The sequence below is a fragment of the Paralichthys olivaceus genome, chromosome 5 (genome assembly GCF_024713975.1).
Source record: "Paralichthys olivaceus isolate ysfri-2021 chromosome 5, ASM2471397v2, whole genome shotgun sequence".
In the NCBI taxonomy this organism is placed as follows: Eukaryota; Metazoa; Chordata; class Actinopteri; order Pleuronectiformes; family Paralichthyidae; genus Paralichthys; species Paralichthys olivaceus.
The window spans coordinates 10854923-10876803 of NC_091097.1; the positions used below are offsets into that span (position 1 = coordinate 10854923).

Consider the following 21881-nt stretch of genomic DNA (forward strand, 5'->3'; position numbering starts at 1 on the left):
GCCCTATCTCGCACTGTGAATGAAAAGAAATTCCTGGATCTGCACCAAAATGGGTTGGTTGCTAACTCACTAACAAACAAAGAAATGCAGATGAAAACATAACCTCCTTGGCCGAGGTAATATAAGAATAGCGCTGAAAAAACATATGCCACTAATAGAAGAATGCCTCAGGAGTTTCCTACCCATAAACATTACAGTATTTGCATCTTATACCAAATTATTCAACAGAATAATCAGTTGTTTTTCTACTGAGTTTTTCATACATGTTTGATCCTGATCAAGATCTCTGAATTTTGGGAAGAAAAGGCGGAAAAAAGTGGAGGAAGAAGAGAAACTCATTCAGAGAAAAGCTGAGACAAGTGAGACATGATAATCAAGCAAAGTGCAAGATGTTAGAAAAGTGTTGTTGAGAACAGACTTGATTCTGACACTGTACCTCAGCAGTGGATTTGAGTTGAGTTAAATGTGCTGAGATAGCTGAGTGGTTCTCACCATTGAGCCAACATGTCCGCTCTCTCCCTTCTCCCCTGGTGGTCCTGGCATTCCCTGCAATTGTAGATATGTTGAGCAAGCAGTCCCGGCATGGCATGGAAACAAATAGAAACTTAGGAATAAAGATACAGCCAGCCTTGGAGTTGATAGTAATGTTTACCTGTAGTCCAGAAGGACCAGATGCCCCCTTAAAGCCTCTGTGTCCTTCATCTCCTTTCGCTCCGTTCATACCCTGCTGCCCACGAGGACCTGGCTCACCATCTGAGCCCTGAAACATTCACAGACATGTCAACACTGCACAAACCAAACCAACCTTTCATATAAAGAAATGTCTTGACGTGATGCATTCTGAGTAATCACAACTTACAGTTGGTCCTGGCTGGCCCACTGGTCCTTGACTTCCAACAGGTCCTGGGGGTCCCTGGAAAAGCACATGAACAGTTAAATACACACAGACATGATTAAAACCATCTGCTAATTCCACCAGAGGCTGCACTGTCCAAAGGAAATTAATTATAAGTTATCCCAAACTGATTATGAGCCTCCTGGCGATGCAAAGTAACGATGTGATGTTATAAACTCACAGCTTCTCCTTTGTCTCCTTTGCTGCCCTTCTGGCCTGGTCCTCCTGTTTCTCCCTATGGAGACAAAACACACATAGAAAATGAGTCCAAAACAAGCATTTTACAGCAGTGCTCCAGTCTATGCGAGTTGTCCAATGTAAACACCTTGTCTCCATCCTCTCCTGGAGGTCCAGAAGGTCCTGCAGCTCCTGGCAGTCCTACAGGTCCCACTTCTCCATCATGCCCAGCTGGGCCCACAGGCCCCTTTTCTCCCTGGGGAACAGATGGGAAAACAGATCACATTTAGCAAATGCTAAAATATTTATTATTCACATGTAACAGCATGACACATTGATTAATGGACATACCAGAGAGGAAAATCACACCCAAGAAAGCAGGCTTGATCTCCTTCCCTTTCTCTCTGTTTATTTTACCTCTCTACTGCTCCCTGTCTCTAATGAAATGTTCCCGAAGTGAGAGCATATGTTGTTTATTGTTGGGAGGTGAAGGTACAGTACATGTACATGTACATGTACTGTACAACATTACTGCCTGAGAACAAAATTAGCAAATCTTGTTTCAAATCTTACTGGCTCGCCTTTCTCTCCCATCGGCCCAGCAGGACCCACGCCACCAGGCCGCCCCGGCTGCCCGATAGCACCAGCTGGCCCAGCGGGGCCCCTTTCTCCAGTAGCACCCTGGAAAAAAGAGGAGGCAGAGAGGTTAGGTACAAATGTGACATGATTCACTCTTTGATTTATGCTATGGTCACGATCGTTGTTCACCATGGAAACAGTCTCCTGCTTCTTATGCCCTAGAATTCTACATCACATAAGCTGTGCAGAGACTGAGGGATGTGATGGAAAGCAATTTCATAAAATCAGACTTACAGTCGATCCAGCAATACCAGGTAGGCCCTCTCCTCCCTTCAGACCTGCAGGTCCCTGCAAAGACACATACATAAACAGCCTTTACAATCAAACTGCAACCACATTCATTGTCACATTCAAGATAAATGATCAATGACTTACAATAGATTACAAATGCTGTAGGACACACATATTTTGGAACATGACAGCATCATCGCTGAGCTCATCATTCGAATGTGATCGATACAGTCAAACAGAAACACCATAAAATACAAATGCATATTATGGATGAATCTGATTAACAGTGAATGAAGGTGAGGATACTATATGAGATGTATGGACTCTTGTGTTACCATGGCACCAGGTGTCCCTCTGCTCCCTCTGAAGCCTTGGAGCCCAGCAGGGCCACTTTTCCCAGAGGCTCCTGATGGACCTGGGTCTCCCTGGAAACCACACATACACACTCATTTGATTAGATATAAGGCAAGCAGCCAGCAGACAACAGGCCCTCATGCAGTCATTAATCACATAAACCAGCAAGTCACACCAAAAAGGAACATTTATCTTTTATGAGCCATAATACACTCAACACTGCAAAGTTTCCTCTGTTATTTATTAGCAAATTAGAGGATAGGATGAGACCCAGGAGATAAGATATTCAGTGCTGAGAGTCCTTGGGCTTTATCTAGTATAACTGTAATAAGGTGATGCTGATAAGTGATTATGATCCTGACATTATGACGTAAACCGCTCACCTTGGTACCCTCCTTTCCAGCAGATCCCGGCAAACCATGCTCACCAGGCGGTCCTGGTGAACCTGGATGGCCTCTATCTCCAGTTGGCCCTGTCTCACCAGATTTGCCCTGATGACAAAAGAGGGCACAACCCTCACTCATCACTGTTCATCAAAAACATGCTCTCTGAAATAAACAATTTCCCAATCGTCAGCTGAACCTCTTACCTGTGGTCCAACGACACCTGGAGGGCCAGGGGGTCCGTTCTTGCCTTGGAAACCCTATAGACAAGAATGAGTGCCTCAGTCAAGTGTTGAAATAGAGGCAGGATGCAGTATCTTAGGACTGCAGACAGGGAGGGTGATTTACTTGATTTATTACCGGCCGCTCTACTTGCACTCTGACTTGAACTGAGGCAATTCAATGCTGAAGTCCTAACTTTTGACTTGTTTACTGTGTCAATACATTCAGTAGATGATGTTTACTGTAGGTTAATGCAGTGGTGTCCACCTGAAAGAGAAAAATGCCATATACTAAATATGTGTCTTTATAAAGGTGACTCACTGGTTCCCCTCTCTGGCCTGGATGACCTGGTAATCCATCCTTTCCTGATGGACCCTGTAAAGAAGGCACTTTCTTACATCACTGTAATAATGTGAGCATAAATATAGGTGAGCATAAAATGTGGTAAAAATGAGCAACATTGAATCACAGGGCCAACACTACAGAATGCATGTTAGCCCACTCACATTAGGGCCTTTAGGTCCTGGTTCACCGTTTCTTCCCTGTGGTCCTTGGGGCCCCTGGAAAATAATAACACAGAAAACTCTGAACCAAAGCCCAGATTGTATTTCCTGGTGCTTGCCCTAAACTGATTTATGAGGTAAAAGTATGAGAGTATCTGTGATGCCAAGATTGCTTTTCAGGCTTGACATCTATGGTCTTATGTAGACACTGTGTGCACAGCATAATTGGAGAGTCATAATGTTACCTGTTCTCCGGGGGATCCTGGAGGACCATCTTGCCCAGAAGAACCCTACCAGGTGGACAAGACAAATAAAAACACAGTTACTGTACGAACAACAGGAGACACTCAACCATTTTGAGCTTCCTGCCCAACAACAAATCTTTAGGTCCCCCAAGATGGTCTTTGAGGGTGAGCATGTAAGCTGAAGCATCCGCTGCCAAACAGAAGCTTCTCACGACACCAGATGGCCTGTCATCTAGAAGGGAACAACAACCGGCTCTGTATCGAGGGCGGCACATTCATTAATACTTTATGAGAAAGCCAGGTGTATGTCTGTGTTTGTGCAACTGTATGTGAATGTCTTTATTTATCTCAGGATATGTGCGTGTGTGCGTGCGTGCGTGCGTGCGTGCGTGCGTCAGCTCACCTTTTCTCCAGGCTTTCCAGTGGGCCCCTTTGCTCCTCTTCCCCCTCGGGCTCCCTGTTGGAAAACAAAAAACAATCTGATTAGCACATGCATAACTTATCTGTCGTTGGAGGATACATGATGTGAAAACAGTGATGCAATAGTGTGCCTCAGTCCCTCAAGTCATGGTGAAGCGATGGCAACTGATCAGAGCAAATACAGTATTATACATTGATACAAATATGTTGTAAAGTAACTGCACTTTTTTTGCACTTACATTTGGACCCCTTTGGCCCCCAGACCCTGGTTGACCAGCTGGACCCTGCATTATAGAGGATAACAATTACTTAGTTTACAAATACTGCAGAAGTCAGAATATGATGTGGATTAAAATGTCAGTATAGTCCTCACCCTTCGTCCTTTCTCTCCCAGGACCCCCGCCATACCAGGGAAGCCAAGTGATCCCTGAAGACACACGTAGAGGTTAATCGGCCTCAGCCTTCCATTCATCACACATCACCCCCAATGTCTCATTAACGTATAATTAACTACTGTATCAAATTAAAGCAAATCTAATCCACGAGCCTAACACAGCCTTAAATACACCATTCATCAACGTGTAATGAATTGATGTCACTAATGAACTATTAATAAAATAGACTTTTTTTAATAAGCCATTTATCATCCCTTATTTTTAATCAGACAGGAAACAGTCCAGTCAAAGACACACATCTTGCCTGTGAAGGCTCTGATAAAAGGAACCAGAGGACACATTAACTGATCATAACAGCCCATCAATGCTAAATCACCTTAGGACCTTGTCTTCCTGGGTACCCTGGCAATCCAGGCACGCCAAGTTTACCCTGCAGAGAGCAGCAGGAAAAGAGGGGAAATAATCCAGAGAAATATTACATTTTTATGACACACTGCTGACTATGCATGAACCAATACAGAAGGATATCACTAAATTAATGCTTATAGTAATGGCAGAAAGAATAAATGCTTCAACATGCGCTCGGTTCAGTGGCAGTTTTGCTTTATGAGTCAGCTGTAACCAGTTAATGTGGTTGCATTGAAATCCATATGTTGAGTGATTTTCAGTTAATAACACAAGTGAATTACCCTGTACTATCTAATATTATGGCTGTAGCAGAACGATGCAGGTAAGATATACTCCCATAACATGCACTCTATTTGATCCCATTGTCCTCCTCATTTGTGTCCTCATTTGGTCTTGGTGTAAATGTAATGAAAAAAATCACCTTTTCGCCAGCAACTCCAAGACCCCCTGCTTCTCCCATGGGCCCCGATTGGCCCTTCAGCCCCTCTGGTCCGTCCTCTCCACGAGCACCCAGAGCCCCATTATCGCCCTAGAGTGAAGAATGAGCGTAGCAGAGAAATTAATGTTTTATTTCCACTCTGATGAAGAATAAGTAAGTTGAAATTTCACAGAGTGAATTTGAGGGTGCGCTCACCCTATCTCCCTTGAGCCCCATGTCACCCTTGAACCCAGGGAAGCCATCTTCACCCTGTAATGCATTGAGGAGGGATGGTGTCTAATTAACATTCTTTAAGGATAGGTAGCACCACTACTCTGTATTTCATCAAGTCTTAAGTAACAAAGCACAGTTTGATGAGCAGTAGAACAAACATTTTTACTCACCTTCTCTCCTTTGCTCCCTTTAAGACCCCTGACTCCATCTGCTCCCTGTGAAAAAGTTGGAAAAATATGTAATTTAGCAACAATTCAACATCCCCGACAAGCTTCCCCACCGAGAAAAGACTCGGGACATTGCATAGAAAAACGCGGGTTGCCTGTATTTCCAGAAATAACCTATCCTAAAACTCCAAAATGATTTATAAGTGTGTATTGATTTTCTCATGACCTAACATTGCTCTGTTATTGAGCAGTTATTGACCTTACATTCATGTCACACTAATGACTGCCATCAAGTTCGCGCTTCCCCTGAAGGATGTCGGAAAAAAAAACATTAAGCAGAATGCCATTTCTAAACATATTCTGCAATGTCCAAAAGAGCACCATCACATGTTCCTCAGCGGTTCCCTTGAGAAGCGCGGGGGTATTTCCCTCCACCTGATGCCCATCAGTCATACGCTCGAGCATCGTGTCTATCACAGGTAGACACAAAGTCACGCAGAAAAAATGATCTCAATGGGCTTTACACCTGGGATCATGATGCATTTATGTCTCACCTTAACTCCACGGGTCCCCGGATACCCAACGGGTCCGTGAGCGCCTGTTAAACCCTGCATGAAAGAATGGGAGAACAGCAGGATTTTTCAGCTTTAGCAACCAGCAGCGAACAAAAATGCGTTTCTCTGTGCGCATATGAATGAGCAATGCACCCAGTGACTTGGGCCAAATCATTTATTGTCAGAAAAAGAGAAAAAACTGTTGTGGAGTGATGCTGATGGGTGCGTGCTGCTGTACAATAACATGACATCATAGGAACACAGTGATGATAAAATGAGAGTGAGCCTTGTTGTAGCGTAAAGTGATTGAGTGCATAATAACAACAGCATGATACTGTTGTTTTCAATATATTGTTATGACACTTCTGTAGACCAGCCTCAGATATTTAGTTACCCACTTGGATTCCTTTCTCTCCTGCGGGGCCCTCTCTTCCTGGGTGACCCTGAAGAAGGAAAACATGAATCAAATTTGACTTAGTGCTGCTGCAAATAAATCATTGTAGCATCACTCCTTGACTGAGAATTCTGAATGCACCAGAACAATAAAAGGAAAGAGGAAACCCCAGTGGCATTGAGAGTGAATAAAGATAAAATAAAAAATAAAAATATCATTGCGCATCTGTGCTCCCCTAGTGGCAAACAGCAGAAAGTGTCAGGTGGCACATTTTATCCTCTTGGCTATATTAGATTAACTAGCTTCGGGGTTGTATATGTGTGCTTATAAAAATGTTTATACATACACAAGTTTGCTTATTGTACTTTAAGCACGAAGTGATGGGCTTTTCTTTGCTGCAGGAACAGCAGTACATGTTTAGATAAATGATGATGTAGTTATCACGTGGTGTATACAGTCTTTTGCTTTACATATATAGCTATATATGTGTGTAGGTTTCAACCAAAACATTGAATAAGCAATGAAGTACCTGTATCAACATGCATTGCATCAATTTTGTGCAGACAATTACATTCTCTATGTATAGTACATACATATACGCTAGATGTGCAAAGGTATTGATACATGCACTTTTATGTATTTTGCTGCCATTGTATGCATTCATGTAGTGTTTGTGTGTCTGTGTTTACTTACAGGAGGGCCATCAATGCCTGACAGTCCCTGCATGCCTTGTTTCCCCAGGGGACCCTGTACAGGACAGACGGATGCATGAATACTGTGAAGAAGCTTCAACGGAACAACTCAGTTCCTCCCTATGACACCAAACTCCCACTTTGCTGCTCCCCCACCAAGCATTGTATTTATGAGTAAGTCCATTTTTTATTTCTTTGATCAGTCCAGCCTCGTGAAGTGCACTAGTCATCGCTGTCCCCGGTGTCTGTTATGCCTGAGTGTGTTTCTTGCGCATTGATTTCCTGTCTAGCCTTGTCTCGTCTGAATAGGAGCCAAAAATGGCTGGTTTGTACTGTCCTGCTCACACAGCCTCCCCCGGGTATGTGATGACAGAGGTCACGGGGTCACCACTTTCATTCTGAAATAAAGTGAGAGACATAGCTACCTACCTTCTCTCCTGGCAATCCAATGGGACCCTGAGGACCAGGCAAGCCCTGGACCAAAACAAAGCATCAATCAGGTTAAGTGTCACAAGACTATAGGAGATGGCCTAAAGTTTGAGATGAGATGAGATGTGAGGACGTCCTTGTGTGAGCTGGTATATGGCATTAGATGGTTGAGGTAGTAGGGAAACTGAAAATATGATTCAGTCTTTTTTATATGACTGCAATGTCTCAAACATTTTGAAATTATATTTAGTTGCTAAAACATATAACATCTTTATGTTTTGAATACATTTTAATGTCATGCAACATTTATATACCTATACATAGGCGGGAGAATTTTTGAAACCTTTGCAAGTCCTCATTATAAAAGCCTTGTATGAGGGAGACACATTGTGTTTATGCAACTGAATGCTTGCAAGTGGTTGTGTATTTTATATACGGTATATTGGTGCATATATACTGTCATAGTGTTTTTTGACGCAGCATTACCTGTACTCCTGGATTTCCCTGTTGACCTGGGGAGCCTATCTCTCCGGGTGGACCCTGAGAAGAAGAAACACTGGATTTTGGCCTCAGGTTGATCATCACATGACTGTTTGACAGGTTAATTACAAAGCCAGACTAAGCTGATGTTTCTGTGGCTGAGGTTACTTTCAAAAAAAGTTACCAACATTTCATAGAAAATTAAAGTCATCAGCATATATGATGGCATTTATGGGGATGAGATAATGTGTTGATAAAGGTAACAGGACTCACCAGATTGCCCTTTGAGCCTTGTACTCCATCAGTTCCACGAATACCCTAAAAAAGAGAGGAACACATACAAGATGTCAGAAAAAACTGGAGGAAAAAACCAAAAGTTTGATTGAGAAAAGAGGCAGTTCAGCAGTGTCCTTGTTTATCGTCAATGCTGTATTGATGGTTGCATGCACTAGAGGACCCTTCATAGAGTTGAAGAGACTGAATAGCTCTGATCTTGTTATCAAGGCGATGTTGACTTACTGGTTGGCCAGGTTGGCCAGGTGGCCCCCTCGGCCCAACAAGACCCCGAGGACCCTGGAGACAAAACACAGCAAATAGTCAGCAACCAACCTGCATTCATGATGAGACAGGGTGAGGGTGGAATACTAAATCATAAATCATAACGAAAGAGTTGTAGAGAGAGTGTGTGTGTGTGTGTGTGTGTGTGTGTGTGTGTGTGTGTGTGTGTGTGTGTGTGTTTGTGTGTGTGTGTGTGTGTGTGTGTGTGTGTGTGTGTGTGTGTGTGTGTGTGTGTGTGTGTGTGTGTACTCATCTGGTTTTGTATGTGCTAGCTACAGAGAGTGTGCTAGTTTGCGCATGTGGGATCGTGTATGTGTGCTCTGTTTTTGTCAGCCTCCCTCTTTGTAGGCTGGCCAAGCCACCTGTTCCAAAGCCACATCTGTGATCTCCTGGGAAGTGATTGATATGGAAATATAATCATTCAGGCCAGGATTTTATCTCTTCCCTCTCCGAATTCATCTCTTCCCTCGTCCCTCTCTTATCTCGTTCGCCACCGACCAAATTTCTGTCTTGAGTCGCTGTCTTGCTTTTCCCATCACTTCCTTTCTCGCATCGCAGGAGCCAACTCGTCTCGTCTCCTGTGTCTTTGTTGTTTAACGCAGCTTCCCTAACATGTCTCATGGAGCCCTGCTGAGCCAAAACCTCACCTACCAATAGAAAGGGGATGCTAACTAAATAATTAACCAATGTCCTCCATAAAGACACAGAAAAAAATGCTTCTTCAACAGTGCTCTTCAGATCATGTTTTCTGTAAATTATCCAAACGGCAAGTCTGCCAGTAGAATCTCTGTGACAGATTGTAAATATACCTGGATGCTGTGACATTTGTATCGAGTGAGCACTGGAAGTATTGCATTAATAAGGTTTCGTCAAACTTTTTCATTGTGACTAAATGCAGATTTTGTATTTTGAGAAGTTCTTCTGTAAGATGCTGGATAAAACGTCTGCTGGAGCTTAAATCCAGTGATCTCCTACAATCCCCTGCTGCAGAAATCACTTGTTCCAGTGATTCTGCACTGTGAAAAATGCAAAGTTCTGACAAAGCACAACACTTGATAAATGCATCTTTTACCTTAAATATTCTTAGTGTTGAGAGTCGGTAGACATGATATGTTTTAATGTAGAGGTGTGTATATTCTTCTGTATGTGGTTACTCACAGATTCGCCCGGTTGCCCTCTTGGCCCCACAGGTCCATCAGATCCCTAAAATAACAAAGAAGGAAACAGATTCAACACACACATCTCATGCACCTCTCTGAGTAAACCCCAGGGAGGATACATTTATATCCCACAGACATAATCTAGGAAAATAGCTCATTAAAGAAATTCACTGCTTGACAGATAAGGCTCAACTATCTTCGAGCAAAGACTAATAGACCACTTTCTCAAACTTCACCCGCCCGCATGTGTAGATAGATAACATCTTACTAGAGCTGCTATCTTTCATATTTTTTAATTCTATGTCAGAGATGCACTGCTTGGCTTTCATGTCTTTGCAAATGCAAACCTTGATACTGAATGAACTCGGGCCAGCATAGCAGAATTAAAAATTCAGGAGTTTATGACTTCATTTCAGCAAAACCTGCTTTGATCTGTGGGCTCCACTGTCTAAATTGTTTGCAGAATTGATTTGTTGATGTGGAAAGGATTTCCTTCTTAACCTTGCGTGATGAGGACAAAGCATTGTTTTGTCATGTGTGGGGACTTTGTTTGTCGCGAGTAAATATGAAAAGTGTCTGTGCACTCACCTTTTCTCCTGAGTCCCCGGCAGGCCCATAAGGACCCGGCTTTCCTCTGTCGCCCTACAAGATAAAAGCATTAGCCACAGGCCTCAAGATATCTAGGACTTTTCTGTTTATAGCAGAGCAACATCAAGCAGATGCTTTTTAGTGTGCACTGTCATCACAGAAATCACAACGATCATCATGATCATAATATGCAAATAAACATCTGCTATATGATGTGTAAGGTATTCATGCATGCTGCGTTAGCGTGTTAGTGTCTGAATGACTATATAAATACAGTGACATGTCAAATTACCAAATCTAACTTACTCTGTGTCCCTTGTTTCCTGGGAGACCTGGCAGGCCGTCAAACCCCCTGTCACCCTGAGAAGTAATAGAGAAGCATTAAACCCTGAAACCCACACACGCATACGGTAATGTGTAAACATTAGCAGAATTGTACTGAAAGTCTCCCCTGGCAGAGCCTCCCATCTGCTCTGAGTGTGTGTCTGGGAGAGGGAGCTCTCAGATTAGCTGTAGGTCTGCTAAAATGCTGCTTTGACTGATAAAGACTCCGCTGTTCTGTCAGAGCAGCATCAGGGGAGCCTGATTTATTTACTAAGCTCTTCCTGCAGCTGTTAGGTATTGAGTTGCTTCATTGTCAATACATATAATAAGCTCTGGGCTGCTGGATACCTAAAGGCTTACACATGCAAGTGCAGATAGTTTGTTTATCGGACAAGACCTTGCTGTCTACATACGTGTGATATTGCTGTGTTCGTGAGAAACTGGATTTAAAACTAACATTGGTCATAAAGTTTAACAACTGACACACATATCACACAACACTAGTGTCAAAATATGCAACAAGGATGCAAATACTTTACAGGAACAAAATTCAGTTAGTGCATTTAGCTCATTTAGATGAGGCAAGATTTGAAAATCTGACTGGATGAACTTGGTCGGCTTGTCAGAGTGGCCAGCAGAGTTATTGAGGTGAAGTTCAGTCTCTAACCTCTATGACCGTCAAAACTTGGGGAAGCTCCAAGACATATTGGACTGTACTGACCTGCCCCCCCCCGCACAGGGAGTCCTTTATCCTTCATTTCCTACACAGGACTAAAAAATTCTAAATCTCATCCGTCTGTACAGCAGCTAATATGCTTAACTTGAACAAATTATACTACTAGCGTACTTATTCTTGCACTTGACTTTGGCTGATCTCCTTCAGTGTACATGTGTTTCTTGTTACTGTCATCTGTCATGCATTTGTTTTTAATATTGTATTCATGATGGCTTGTATGAGTTTCTCAACGCCCTGCTGAAACCCAATTTCCCTCAGATGGGATAATACATTTGATTCTAATCATTTCTACAAGGCAGAGTAGTGATATCTCAAAAAGGCTCACCTTAGAGCCTGTTTCACCTGGAGCACCACGACCTCCATCCACTCCTGCATGCCCCTAAGAGATGCAAAATCCAGGTAAAAATAGGTTCTGCTTTTCATTACATCCGTCTGTGTTTAACACAACATGCAGATACAGAGGTTTTCAGCATGGACACCTGCAGTGCTCAAGATATCTCTCACCCTTTTTCCAGGCTTTCCATTAATTCCAGGAGGGCCTGGGAACCCATGTGGTCCCTGTATAAGGACCGACAAATCGAAAAAGGTGTAAAAAGAAAAGCAAGAGGACAGAAGGAAATCAATAGTGTAACAAACAGAATGGGATGACTGAAGGTTGAAGTGAGGTGGAAATAATGCGTGGTCTTACAGGAGGGCCACTGTCTCCGATGTCTCCTTTGAGCCCAGACGACCCTGGAACACCCTACAAACACAACAGTTCATTAAAGCGTCACATGATGCATTCTTTACTCAAATTTAGCACCAAAAAAGGAAAAATACAGATGAACTAGGAAATCCTAATAATCTGTTCATTTTTTCAACCCTACAGTGATTTTTTTTTTTCCATGAATGAGGTAAGATTCTACGAGACACTGAACATGCATAATGATGAGGTTAGACGAGGGAGAAAGTAGAGCTTTCGCCTGGTCAGGCAGAATGGAAAGCTGAGGTTAAAGGTTGCAGGAGCCCTTGAGGTATGATGCAAATTTGGTCAAGGACAGAGGAGTGCCTTACCAGTGGGCCTGGTCGCCCTGTGAGACCCATTGGACCTGGAGGTCCCTTCAGTGAAAGCTGGAAGAAAAGCACAACAGGATGTTTTTACACTGCACAAGGTTTTTTTGGGGCTTTAATATGCAATGAAATGGCAAAGTCATCCAAGCTATAATACAGCATGATGACAACAAGGTACAGATTTGTGTAACATGTACCTGGGCCTGTTGCAGGATAGCTTGTGCCTGTGCCTCCTGGGGAGACACCACTGGTCCCTTCTGAGAATCACCTCCATACTGGAACTGGAGGAAAAGGATGAGTCAGTTCCCATTGCAGGAGCTCCCAGTTGTAATGAAGTTCAATCACACAGCCCCCCCTTGTGGCCATGCTACTACACCACACTGGGAAAAGGTGTGTTGTGTATGTTTGTATAGTGCATGAGCATGCATGAGTGTGCTTTTAGGTCTCACTGGTAGCATCAGCAGGGTCCCTGGAGGACCTGGAATTCCATCAACCCCAGCAAGACCAGGACGTCCTGGGGGACCCTGAAAAGAGAGGACAGGGATGGTACACTGAGTCTTTCATTGGTGTGTGTTTTATCTTGTTTGTGAAACCATAACCCAAAGGATCTTCTATCACTATGTGATATATAAATAGAAAATTTATGAAGATTTGGCCTTGGCTGGCATCAAGACACACAATGAAGGATTGAACGTGAATGCAAACAATTCTTACAGATCTGTACAAAGGCAGTGTTGGAGCAGACTGTATAACCACGCCCTCTCATACATTACTGGGAATGCACTGCAAGAAATAGTAATATATATTGCTAACAGAGAGAAAAGGAAACAGTGATTAACAAAATAAAACAGATTGGTTGGTGTGGGGTTCATCTTACAGCAAGATAATGACCCAAAATTGAAAGAATAAGGTGGTACCTTCAAACAAAGATGAACTCCAGATTCTCTAAATAAGCTGTCTTTAACATTGGGTGAGATTAGGGTGTTTTTAACCAGCAGTGTCAAATGCTATACAAACTTAGTTTCAATTACTGTACTGTACTATTTATAATTCATTATTATTTTATTATTATTATCATTAGTAAAGTTGACATCCAATTCTCCTTTATTAATTTCCACTATATTTACCATCACTGAATCTTTTTTTAAATTTTGATCTTATAAAATAAGTGTAACCTGTGTTTGTTATGTTTACTGAATGCGTGTAAAGCATGAAAATGATGAATTAGCATGGGGATCTGCAATCATTGGAGTGTGGTTCCCCTGTGATGACTCACACAAGCAAACACACACACACACAAAATAAGAAAATGAGGTCAAACATGTGTGAGTCAGTATGCGTCCCTGAAGTCAAGCAGGTTAAGGTCAATGAACCAGGGCAAAATGATCGCACCGATACAGCTTTGTCCCTCATACAGCTCTGTCCCTCATACAGCTCTGTCCCTCAAGTGAAAGGCTAAAACTAAGATACAACAACCCCACTGGATGTTCACGTTCAATGAGACTATATTTTAAGCCAAACTCACCAATTCTCCAGGATCTCCCCCTGGTCCTGGAGGTCCTGTTGGTCCAGCTGGGCCGGCAAGCCCCTGTGAAGGACACATTGAAACAAACATTAGCTTTTTAATTAAATTACTAATCCCCTTTTATTTGCTTAGCTGTTTTGGATCCACCGGTTTGTCATGACATAACTCTTAGCTGTCACTTCACGTAGTGTTAATAGTATTAATGTAAACCAACAACCAAAAATATCATCAAACGGTGTCATCAAAGTGTTGCAATGCAACATATTGTAGTATTTTATTCTTGGGTGTAAAAATAATCACAGTTTACTTTCATGGAAACACCACAGTTGCATGGTTACATTTTGCACCACATGTGGTGCGTCACATTCTGCCACATTCTGTGCAACTACAGAGAAAATAGTCCCAGTTTCCCTTCCTTACTTTTCTCAGGTAGAGAATCAACTTACTTCTGGCCCTGGTAGACCTGGTGGTCCCTCCACTAGCATACCCTAGAAACAAGCACAAGAAAATTAAATGTACATTAGGAGAGTATCGGCCTGTTGACATGCTCATAACTGATGCTTCTAGAGACGATTCATTAAATGCCTCCAGCAGCTCACCGGTTCAATAATAGCTGGCTCTCCCTTCTGGCCTTTCTCCGCTCTGCGGCCAGCCTGAGGTGGAGAAACAGATAAATAGATGTGGAGCGTTAAAAAAAATCAATTGACACGGGCAATTGAAGATGTGACCACGTACTTCATACATGAGTTTGCTACCAGATTTACCTCTCCATCCCACGTCTCTGCCCTTTCCCGCTCTGCAAAGTCAAAGCCATCCTCGTATGTTTCATACTCTTCATACTCTGACTCTGTGGCGTTCTTGTCATTTTCATATTCAAGAATCTGTGAAGGAATGAATAACTGGTGGAAGGTGTAGCCAACATGAAAAATAACCTATGAGTGCTTCTGTGCTGAGGTGAAGACATGTCTTTGCATTCAACCTACCTCATAATCTGTAATGTTTGGGCCCACTGTTACCATGGAAACTGAGAGATCATCATACAGATGATCATCCTCATACTCTTCCACCTCTGGCCTCTTCACTGGTTTGCTCTCCTTTAAACCAGCACACAAGCTTAAATTAGTTAAGCAACGGCGTAAAGTAAAAGGCACATTTTGCGATGTTTGATACAAATGTTAGAAAAAGTGGTTGATTTTATAGCAGTGTGCTGGTTATCCAGAACACAGATTGGCTGGTGTGCGGTTATTTGCATTGCTGGAGTGTGATTAGTTGACGGTCTGCACTGGATTAATGTGGAAACATACAGATACAGCAAATAATAAACATGAAGGAGACGTACAGGAACACTCTTGGCTTGTGACTATGCAAACTAAAAAATTGATCTCCAATAGTCTCTGAGCTCAATAATCAGCTTGATGGAACTGTAAACCAAATACCCTGTCTCTACGTCCACATACATGATAACGTACAAGCATGTACCATGCATACTGTGCTTTTCAGAAAACTAGTATGCATGTATTAGTGCACTTTCTACAAAACACACACTCTTTACTAAAGTAAACATCATAATTTCTGGTGTTTTCTGGTGGGAGGAGGTGATTATTAGCATGGTGCTGGTTAGTGTTGGTGGTGGAAAGCGACTGAAGTGGGAGGAGGTGCTCACTACTGTTAGGAGGTATTAGGGGAGCGTTGATTAGAACTGCAAATGGCGGGAGGGGTGAGGTAGGAGGGCGTCTACAGGCAAACATGTCTACCTCCTCAGTAACCACTGATTCAGTCAATGCACTGGGCACCACGGTGGGGGCCTCGCTTGCGGAGTCAGGTTCATGTGTGGGCATCTCAATGAGGTTCTTGTTGAAGACGTCAGCAGGAATAGCGGTTTCTTGGGTGCTCTTGATTTCTCGCATCTCAGTGAGCTGAAAGGGTTCTTGAGATAGATACTCAGGCAGTGTTGTGGACACTCGGAGGAAGCCATCCTCAAGACCCTCTTCCCGGTGTTTTTTCTTTCTGGATCCCTTCTTGCCCTTGCCTTTGCGTTTGCCTTTAGAGCCTTTATCTCTATTCTTTTTGTTCTTTTTGCCTTTCCTGTCCTTTTTGGAGACCTCCTTTGGTTCATCCAGTTCGTCAGTTGGCAGCAAAGCATCAGACCCAAGTCGGGACTTCTTTCATGAAATAGGGGGGGACGCAACATCAGGGCACAGGTGGAGAAAAAAATAAACACTGTCGTGAATGAAAATACAATAAAAGAAACAGCCTGAAACAGGAATGTAAAGCGTTGCAAACAAATCCTCTGACACCTACTGTGAATCCCACCAGTAAAAGCCTAAAGCAAACATGAAATGAGAAGGAACAAACAAATGTTGAGGGTTAAAGAGAAGACTTATTTGTTTGTGTGGTCAGGGGTGATACTACTGAGGTGCTAATTCTTGCAAATACTTGTTCTGGCAAGTGAGCAAATATGGTTGTGTCAGCCTCCAGAGTGATGCCTATTCCATGTCAGTGATACGAATGGCCCCAATCTGTGAGGAGCATCAATGATGTGATTTTGATCCACTTGTAAACAAGGTCAGTGTGTAAGGGAGAATGATGGGAAGTAGGTCAGTGGGGTGACAGATGTTGACATGTTCTGGATTCAGAGCTCATAGCTCAGCTGTAGTTCTGTAAAAGCCAGCTGGATGACGGTCGAAATGGCCTCACACTGCCATTAATGGACCCCGCCTGGAGCATTATCAATGTTGCAATCACACACACACACGCACACACACACACACAAACACTCACATAAGTATCCACACATAACAAATGAGTATGTGCATGTGGAATCCATGGGAAAATACATACAATCAGTATTTAGTGTTTATTTCACACAGCCACACATACAAACATCTCACTTCCTCTCACACTGACTGTCTCATTCCCTTACATCTCTATCTTTCACACACCATCAAAGAATTGGACAATAATTCATATCGGTGATTGATATACATTGTTTTGCACACACCTTTAGGAGTGGAAGAATCAATATATCACGTTTGAGTTATAGGTGTTTGGCTGTGTGTGTGTGTGTGTGTGTGTGTGTGTGTGTGTGTGTGTGTGTTTGTGTGTGTGTGTGTGTATTGCACTGCTGGCTTCATTTGAAAGAATACATTCGTACTCATACCTCTTCTTGGGTGGGCCTGGTGGCTGCTCGTAAATGATTTGATCGACAGTCTCTGGGATAAACAGCTCTATTGTTATGTCTGCTTGTACTTCTTGTACTGGATAGCTGGGGACTGGCTTCTGTTATCCCAGTTTTGACCATGGTGAGTGTAAGAAATGGATTTTCGCCTCATGGCTTAAAACTTATTGTAATAGAGAGTAGATAATAAATGGCAATATCCAGGCATTTCTGTTCGAAATAATTATACAAGTGATTCTTGAAGAACAGCACAGAATCATTTCTGGGTGGGTTTATCCAGCAGGCATTGCCTCCTGTTGGTGGCAGTACTAACCTCCTGCAGGTCGTGGGCTTGGATCTTGTAAGGCAAAGCAGAGTCACAGTCTGGTATGTAGTTTACACAGTAGTTGGCAGCAGCCTGAGTGTCGTCCTCGATCAGTAGTTGTTGAATAACTCCCTGAAATAAAGCAGAGAGCAGACTGAGAGGCAGACAAGTGTCATGTTATCAAGTCAGACGCACAGCAGAAGCAGAATGATCCCATAGGAGCAGTGACAGAAACAGTCAGTGGCTGCTACTGCACAATGAAGCCAGAGGAGGCAAGAAGATGAACACGCATCAATACATAACAAGACCACAGACACTGTGACAACAACAAAACTGTCTGCACACCTCAACAAAAGGAAAGAAGGAAATACAGTGGCATCATCAAACTGCCACTGCTGCTACAACTGCTATTCTTTCTGTGTTCCATAACTCAAGGAGGGGCCTGACTGCGTACACAAAACAGCCAAATAGCTCTTTCACACCTCCTTGTCAGGACCTTTCACTTCCCATCCTTCCCTGCAGGCGTAGCCAGTGTGTATATACAAACACACACAGAGACTGCGCTGCTGGACCCTGCAGCTCTTGGCCCACTGCCTCTGTTGGTTTTAGTGACCTCAACATCCCTCTTGTCTTCTGTTCACATTATATTATTACATAATGCTTGGTAGAGCTGAAAGGGATAACTGATAAAATGACAGGTGATGTATTAAAGAACAATTTGTAAGTACAACAAAGCTTTACAAATGTCTTTCTTATTAGTGCTCTATAAAAATATTATAACTAGATTAGCACAATAATCGTGGCCTAAATAACTTTTGACGAGACTTTTAAAAATATTTTATCGGTTGAATATTGAATACAAAATGTGAAATATGTCCAAGGTGTTAATTGATAGTGAAATCAACTGTGAGCTGCAGCGCTAATTCTCTCCGAGACACGAGTCAGGAGCTAATTCAATATAAACAAAATGCCGTCAGCCCCATGGCACTGTGTTTGACAAGGTTTAGATTCCATTAGCGATATGAATCTATGTAACTGACGGGCCACTGCAAACATATTGCTGGGTGAAATGTTGTCCAGGGACAGCTGGGCAGCGGTATGTGATAAATTAAGTCAGATTAACTGCTTGATGTTGTGGTAATTATAGTCCCATTGTAATCTCTTTAATAAGAATTTAGCAGCCAGCGGTGAAATAAATCAAAACATATCGCTTCTCCATTACCCGCCATCAGATATATATCCTGTTGTACAGCTCAATCATGCCACATGTCAACCCAAAGTCTTGATCACAGTACGCAGACCTGTAAATCTATAGAAACAGAATACTCATTAACGCTACATCAAACATGAAAGCAGTCATTATCCACTTATCTTTTTTTTTCTTTCCTGTTGTGGCACAAAGCCAGTGTCAAGCAAAGGAAACGATTGCACTCTAAGGGGAGGGAGAACAGGGAGTTAATCCAATCTAATCCAATCTCAATTTAAGATCAAAAGCAACACTTGCACAGAGAAGTTTTCCTGTTTTTCTTGCCTGGCAGGGGCTCTCTGTTGAGTACAGTGTTGTCCAAAAACAATGTGTGCTTTGCCACTCTCCATTTAGGACGGGGCACAGACATCTGAAGAGGACGTGAGGATCCCTCATGAGGTCGAATGCGGCTCACACACAGTGACCTCTGTGCTTTCCTACTGAAGCGTATATTGTGTTCAATTGAGAAAATACAAATCTGCTCTGCTTTTCTGAATTAATGAGATCACTCAAAATCCTTGCACTCTGTATCAGAACAATCTCAAAATCCTCAGGTGCCTGTACTCTCCAGACAAACTAATAATAATATCATATATCTAATAATTGCAGAAATCTCATTTCTGACTGAACATGTCTTCTACGTCCTCGGATAACTTCAGGAACAGGTGGTTTCCCAAGTTTGACATTCCATATAACCACGCCAGTTCTTCTCAAATGCTACACTCTGTGTCGGCACTTGTTATATCAAACGCCATTGACTTATAGGTTCATTATGACTTTGGATGCCCCACAAAAACGTAGCTAACTTTAACGTCTTTAACCTATGTTTCTCTAAGTAGCTGCAACCTGAATGTCTACTTTCCTCTGAACAACAGTGTGTTTCACAAATGTTTTTGACCGCGAGTAGCCACAACTTAAGCAATACCACAAGCCAAAGAAATTGACCTGATCCAAACAGGCACGTTTTGAACAGGCACCAGTATCATTTAAAGACACAAGTATCTCCCAATGTCTACAACCCAAGACAAAATAAAACTGGATTAAGCTACGCAGACGGGACATGTTTGATTGCTGAATGAGTGTTTCTCCTGAGATTCTGAGGTCATCTATCATGTCTTGTGTGACTCACATATTCATGTGGGTGAAGGAGCAGCCGGAACTTTACAGCAAACCAATTCACTGTAATTTAATGGCCCATTGTCGCTCCTCATTTACCAAAAAGGCAACAGATGCTCACAACCAAAAACATATGACCACCCCAAGATATAAATCATTACCAGGACAAAATATGACTTTAACAGACCATGACTGATTTAATGTGCTTCTCTGATTTGTGTGATAAAGCCATGGGGTTGCTAAACGTTGCAATAAAGTGGCCCTTGCCTATGCTTGACAAGTCATGGTTTCAACATGCCTGTAACAGTGAGCCAAAAAACATTTCTTATTTCCAGCACTAATCGAGACAGAATTTCCTAACAAATAAACGCTGAGCTGGATGTTATCAAAGCGACTGAACACAGCAGCCAAGTAGGAGTGCAACCAGGCTTGTGGACAGTTTGATGTTTGCTTTACTGCGAATGCAAGCAGAGTGTTGAGTTTGAACACCAAACTTCTGTAGCCATCCGTAGGCAATCTGGAAGCAATAAAGACATTAGTGGCTTGACCACAGTCCTTGTGCTCCCACGCCGTGCTCCCACGCTGGGAGAACTGGGCCGGAACACTGGCCTCCTCCCCAAGAACCAGGGCCTGGGAACAGAGGCCCAGAGGTCAGCCTGCTTACTCTCTCGTCCCCTGGTACCAACCTCTCCCGATGCATAAGAGACTGATACTGATACATACTTGTTGCTATGAATAGATACATGAACACATTGAAATTCCTCCCATGTGCCAGTGAGAAATCTAAAACATAAGAATTAATTTGAGTCATTTGACATGATATGACTCTATTCAGGATTAATTTCAACGCAAACTTTTCCACATGAAGTGCACAGACTGGATTAAAGGTTGGATCTGATCAACAGAGCGTCTCGAGGGTATTACTCATCACAATAAACACTGTATCATCATCATAAATTGCCACATACGCTGATGTATAAGGGCTTGGGTGTGAGTTTGGAGTTGGGCCAAAGAATAAATGTTCTCCATTGCTTCTGAAGAGGGGAATTTATAGATCCCACAAGGAGACATATTTCTTAACTAAAGTATTCTGAAAACTGAAAAGCCTGTCGGTGTCTGAGGCGACATGGGCGTGGCAACTGTGGTTAAGTTAGTGCAGTGGGAGGGTAAAATGAACATGTGGGCTGGGTAGGAGGTTAGTTATTCCCAAAAAAGGTAGTAGGTGTTCACCTGTCAGGGCCAAGGACATCTGGTTTTCTAAAGGGGAAAGTGAAGAAGGCTGTGACTTCTGTGCACGCCAATAGGGAGTGATACCAACCCTCCCTCTTTGTTAAACTTTAACTACAGTATGTTCCCTTCTTTCAGGCTGTGGAATATTCTTAGGACATTGAGGGGAAAGGGTGCGGGGAAGGTTTCATTTCTCTGAGCATGCCTTTATACCTTTATACCTGGATCTATATTCCATTCTCTCTTGCCTCAGTGCTGATCAGGCACAGAGCCCCGAGCACACAGCAGTGGAAAGGGCTCGAGTTGAGTCAGTGTGGAGCCTCATTGGGAATGACAATGGAGCAGGGGTTGCATATTGTCATGGGAAACGTAGGGAATGACTTTTGACAACAAAGGTCACAGCACTGGAAAAAAACGAGGAATTGGCATCACACCCAGAGTTCGGATGAAATTTTAGTCTCCCGTGTTTTCCCTGCATACTCCAATTCTTTGAAGGGATCCAGTGATAAAATGTTTCAGTTTTCAGAGCAGATGTAATTTTGAATGAGTAAAACTAGGATTTTATCTGTCCCCTGCAACCACTATTGATTGAAAAAACTCAATGTTTGCAACAACAAGAAGCAAGTATT

The 21881-nt window shown here is 42.7% G+C and overlaps 1 protein-coding gene across 3 annotated transcripts in view; it reads right to left on the minus strand.

Moving 5' to 3' along the window:
• The window catches only part of col5a3a (collagen, type V, alpha 3a), a 46553-nt gene that overhangs the window by 12659 nt on the left and 12013 nt on the right, over positions 1–21881 (minus strand). Inside the window, exons 5-47 of one of the 3 annotated variants that reach the window (XM_020094649.2) lie at positions 17673–17795; positions 15936–16340; positions 15165–15275; positions 14946–15062; positions 14781–14834; positions 14628–14669; positions 14182–14244; positions 13106–13180; positions 12854–12937; positions 12660–12716; positions 12295–12348; positions 12111–12164; positions 11932–11985; positions 10853–10906; positions 10547–10600; positions 9957–10001; positions 8760–8813; positions 8514–8558; positions 8247–8300; positions 7761–7805; positions 7333–7386; positions 6644–6688; positions 6246–6299; positions 5695–5739; positions 5507–5560; positions 5294–5401; positions 4841–4894; positions 4443–4496; positions 4309–4353; positions 4053–4106; positions 3650–3694; positions 3408–3461; positions 3223–3276; positions 2886–2939; positions 2680–2787; positions 2278–2367; positions 1946–1999; positions 1646–1753; positions 1221–1328; positions 1077–1130; positions 860–913; positions 653–760; positions 493–546 (exon numbers count right to left, since the gene is read on the minus strand). In XM_020094649.2, the coding sequence (XP_019950208.2) occupies positions 493–546; positions 653–760; positions 860–913; positions 1077–1130; positions 1221–1328; positions 1646–1753; positions 1946–1999; positions 2278–2367; positions 2680–2787; positions 2886–2939; positions 3223–3276; positions 3408–3461; positions 3650–3694; positions 4053–4106; positions 4309–4353; positions 4443–4496; positions 4841–4894; positions 5294–5401; positions 5507–5560; positions 5695–5739; positions 6246–6299; positions 6644–6688; positions 7333–7386; positions 7761–7805; positions 8247–8300; positions 8514–8558; positions 8760–8813; positions 9957–10001; positions 10547–10600; positions 10853–10906; positions 11932–11985; positions 12111–12164; positions 12295–12348; positions 12660–12716; positions 12854–12937; positions 13106–13180; positions 14182–14244; positions 14628–14669; positions 14781–14834; positions 14946–15062; positions 15165–15275; positions 15936–16340; positions 17673–17795 (3156 nt within the window). Of the gene's footprint in view, positions 1–492; positions 547–652; positions 761–859; positions 914–1076; positions 1131–1220; positions 1329–1645; positions 1754–1945; positions 2000–2277; positions 2368–2679; positions 2788–2885; positions 2940–3222; positions 3277–3407; positions 3462–3649; positions 3695–4052; positions 4107–4308; positions 4354–4442; positions 4497–4840; positions 4895–5293; positions 5402–5506; positions 5561–5694; positions 5740–6245; positions 6300–6643; positions 6689–7332; positions 7387–7760; positions 7806–8246; positions 8301–8513; positions 8559–8759; positions 8814–9956; positions 10002–10546; positions 10601–10852; positions 10907–11931; positions 11986–12110; positions 12165–12294; positions 12349–12659; positions 12717–12853; positions 12938–13105; positions 13181–14181; positions 14245–14627; positions 14670–14780; positions 14835–14945; positions 15063–15164; positions 15276–15935; positions 16344–17672; positions 17796–21881 lie in introns of all 3 variants that reach the window. The other 2 variants (XM_020094648.2, XM_020094650.2) reach the window with 2 other exon arrangements.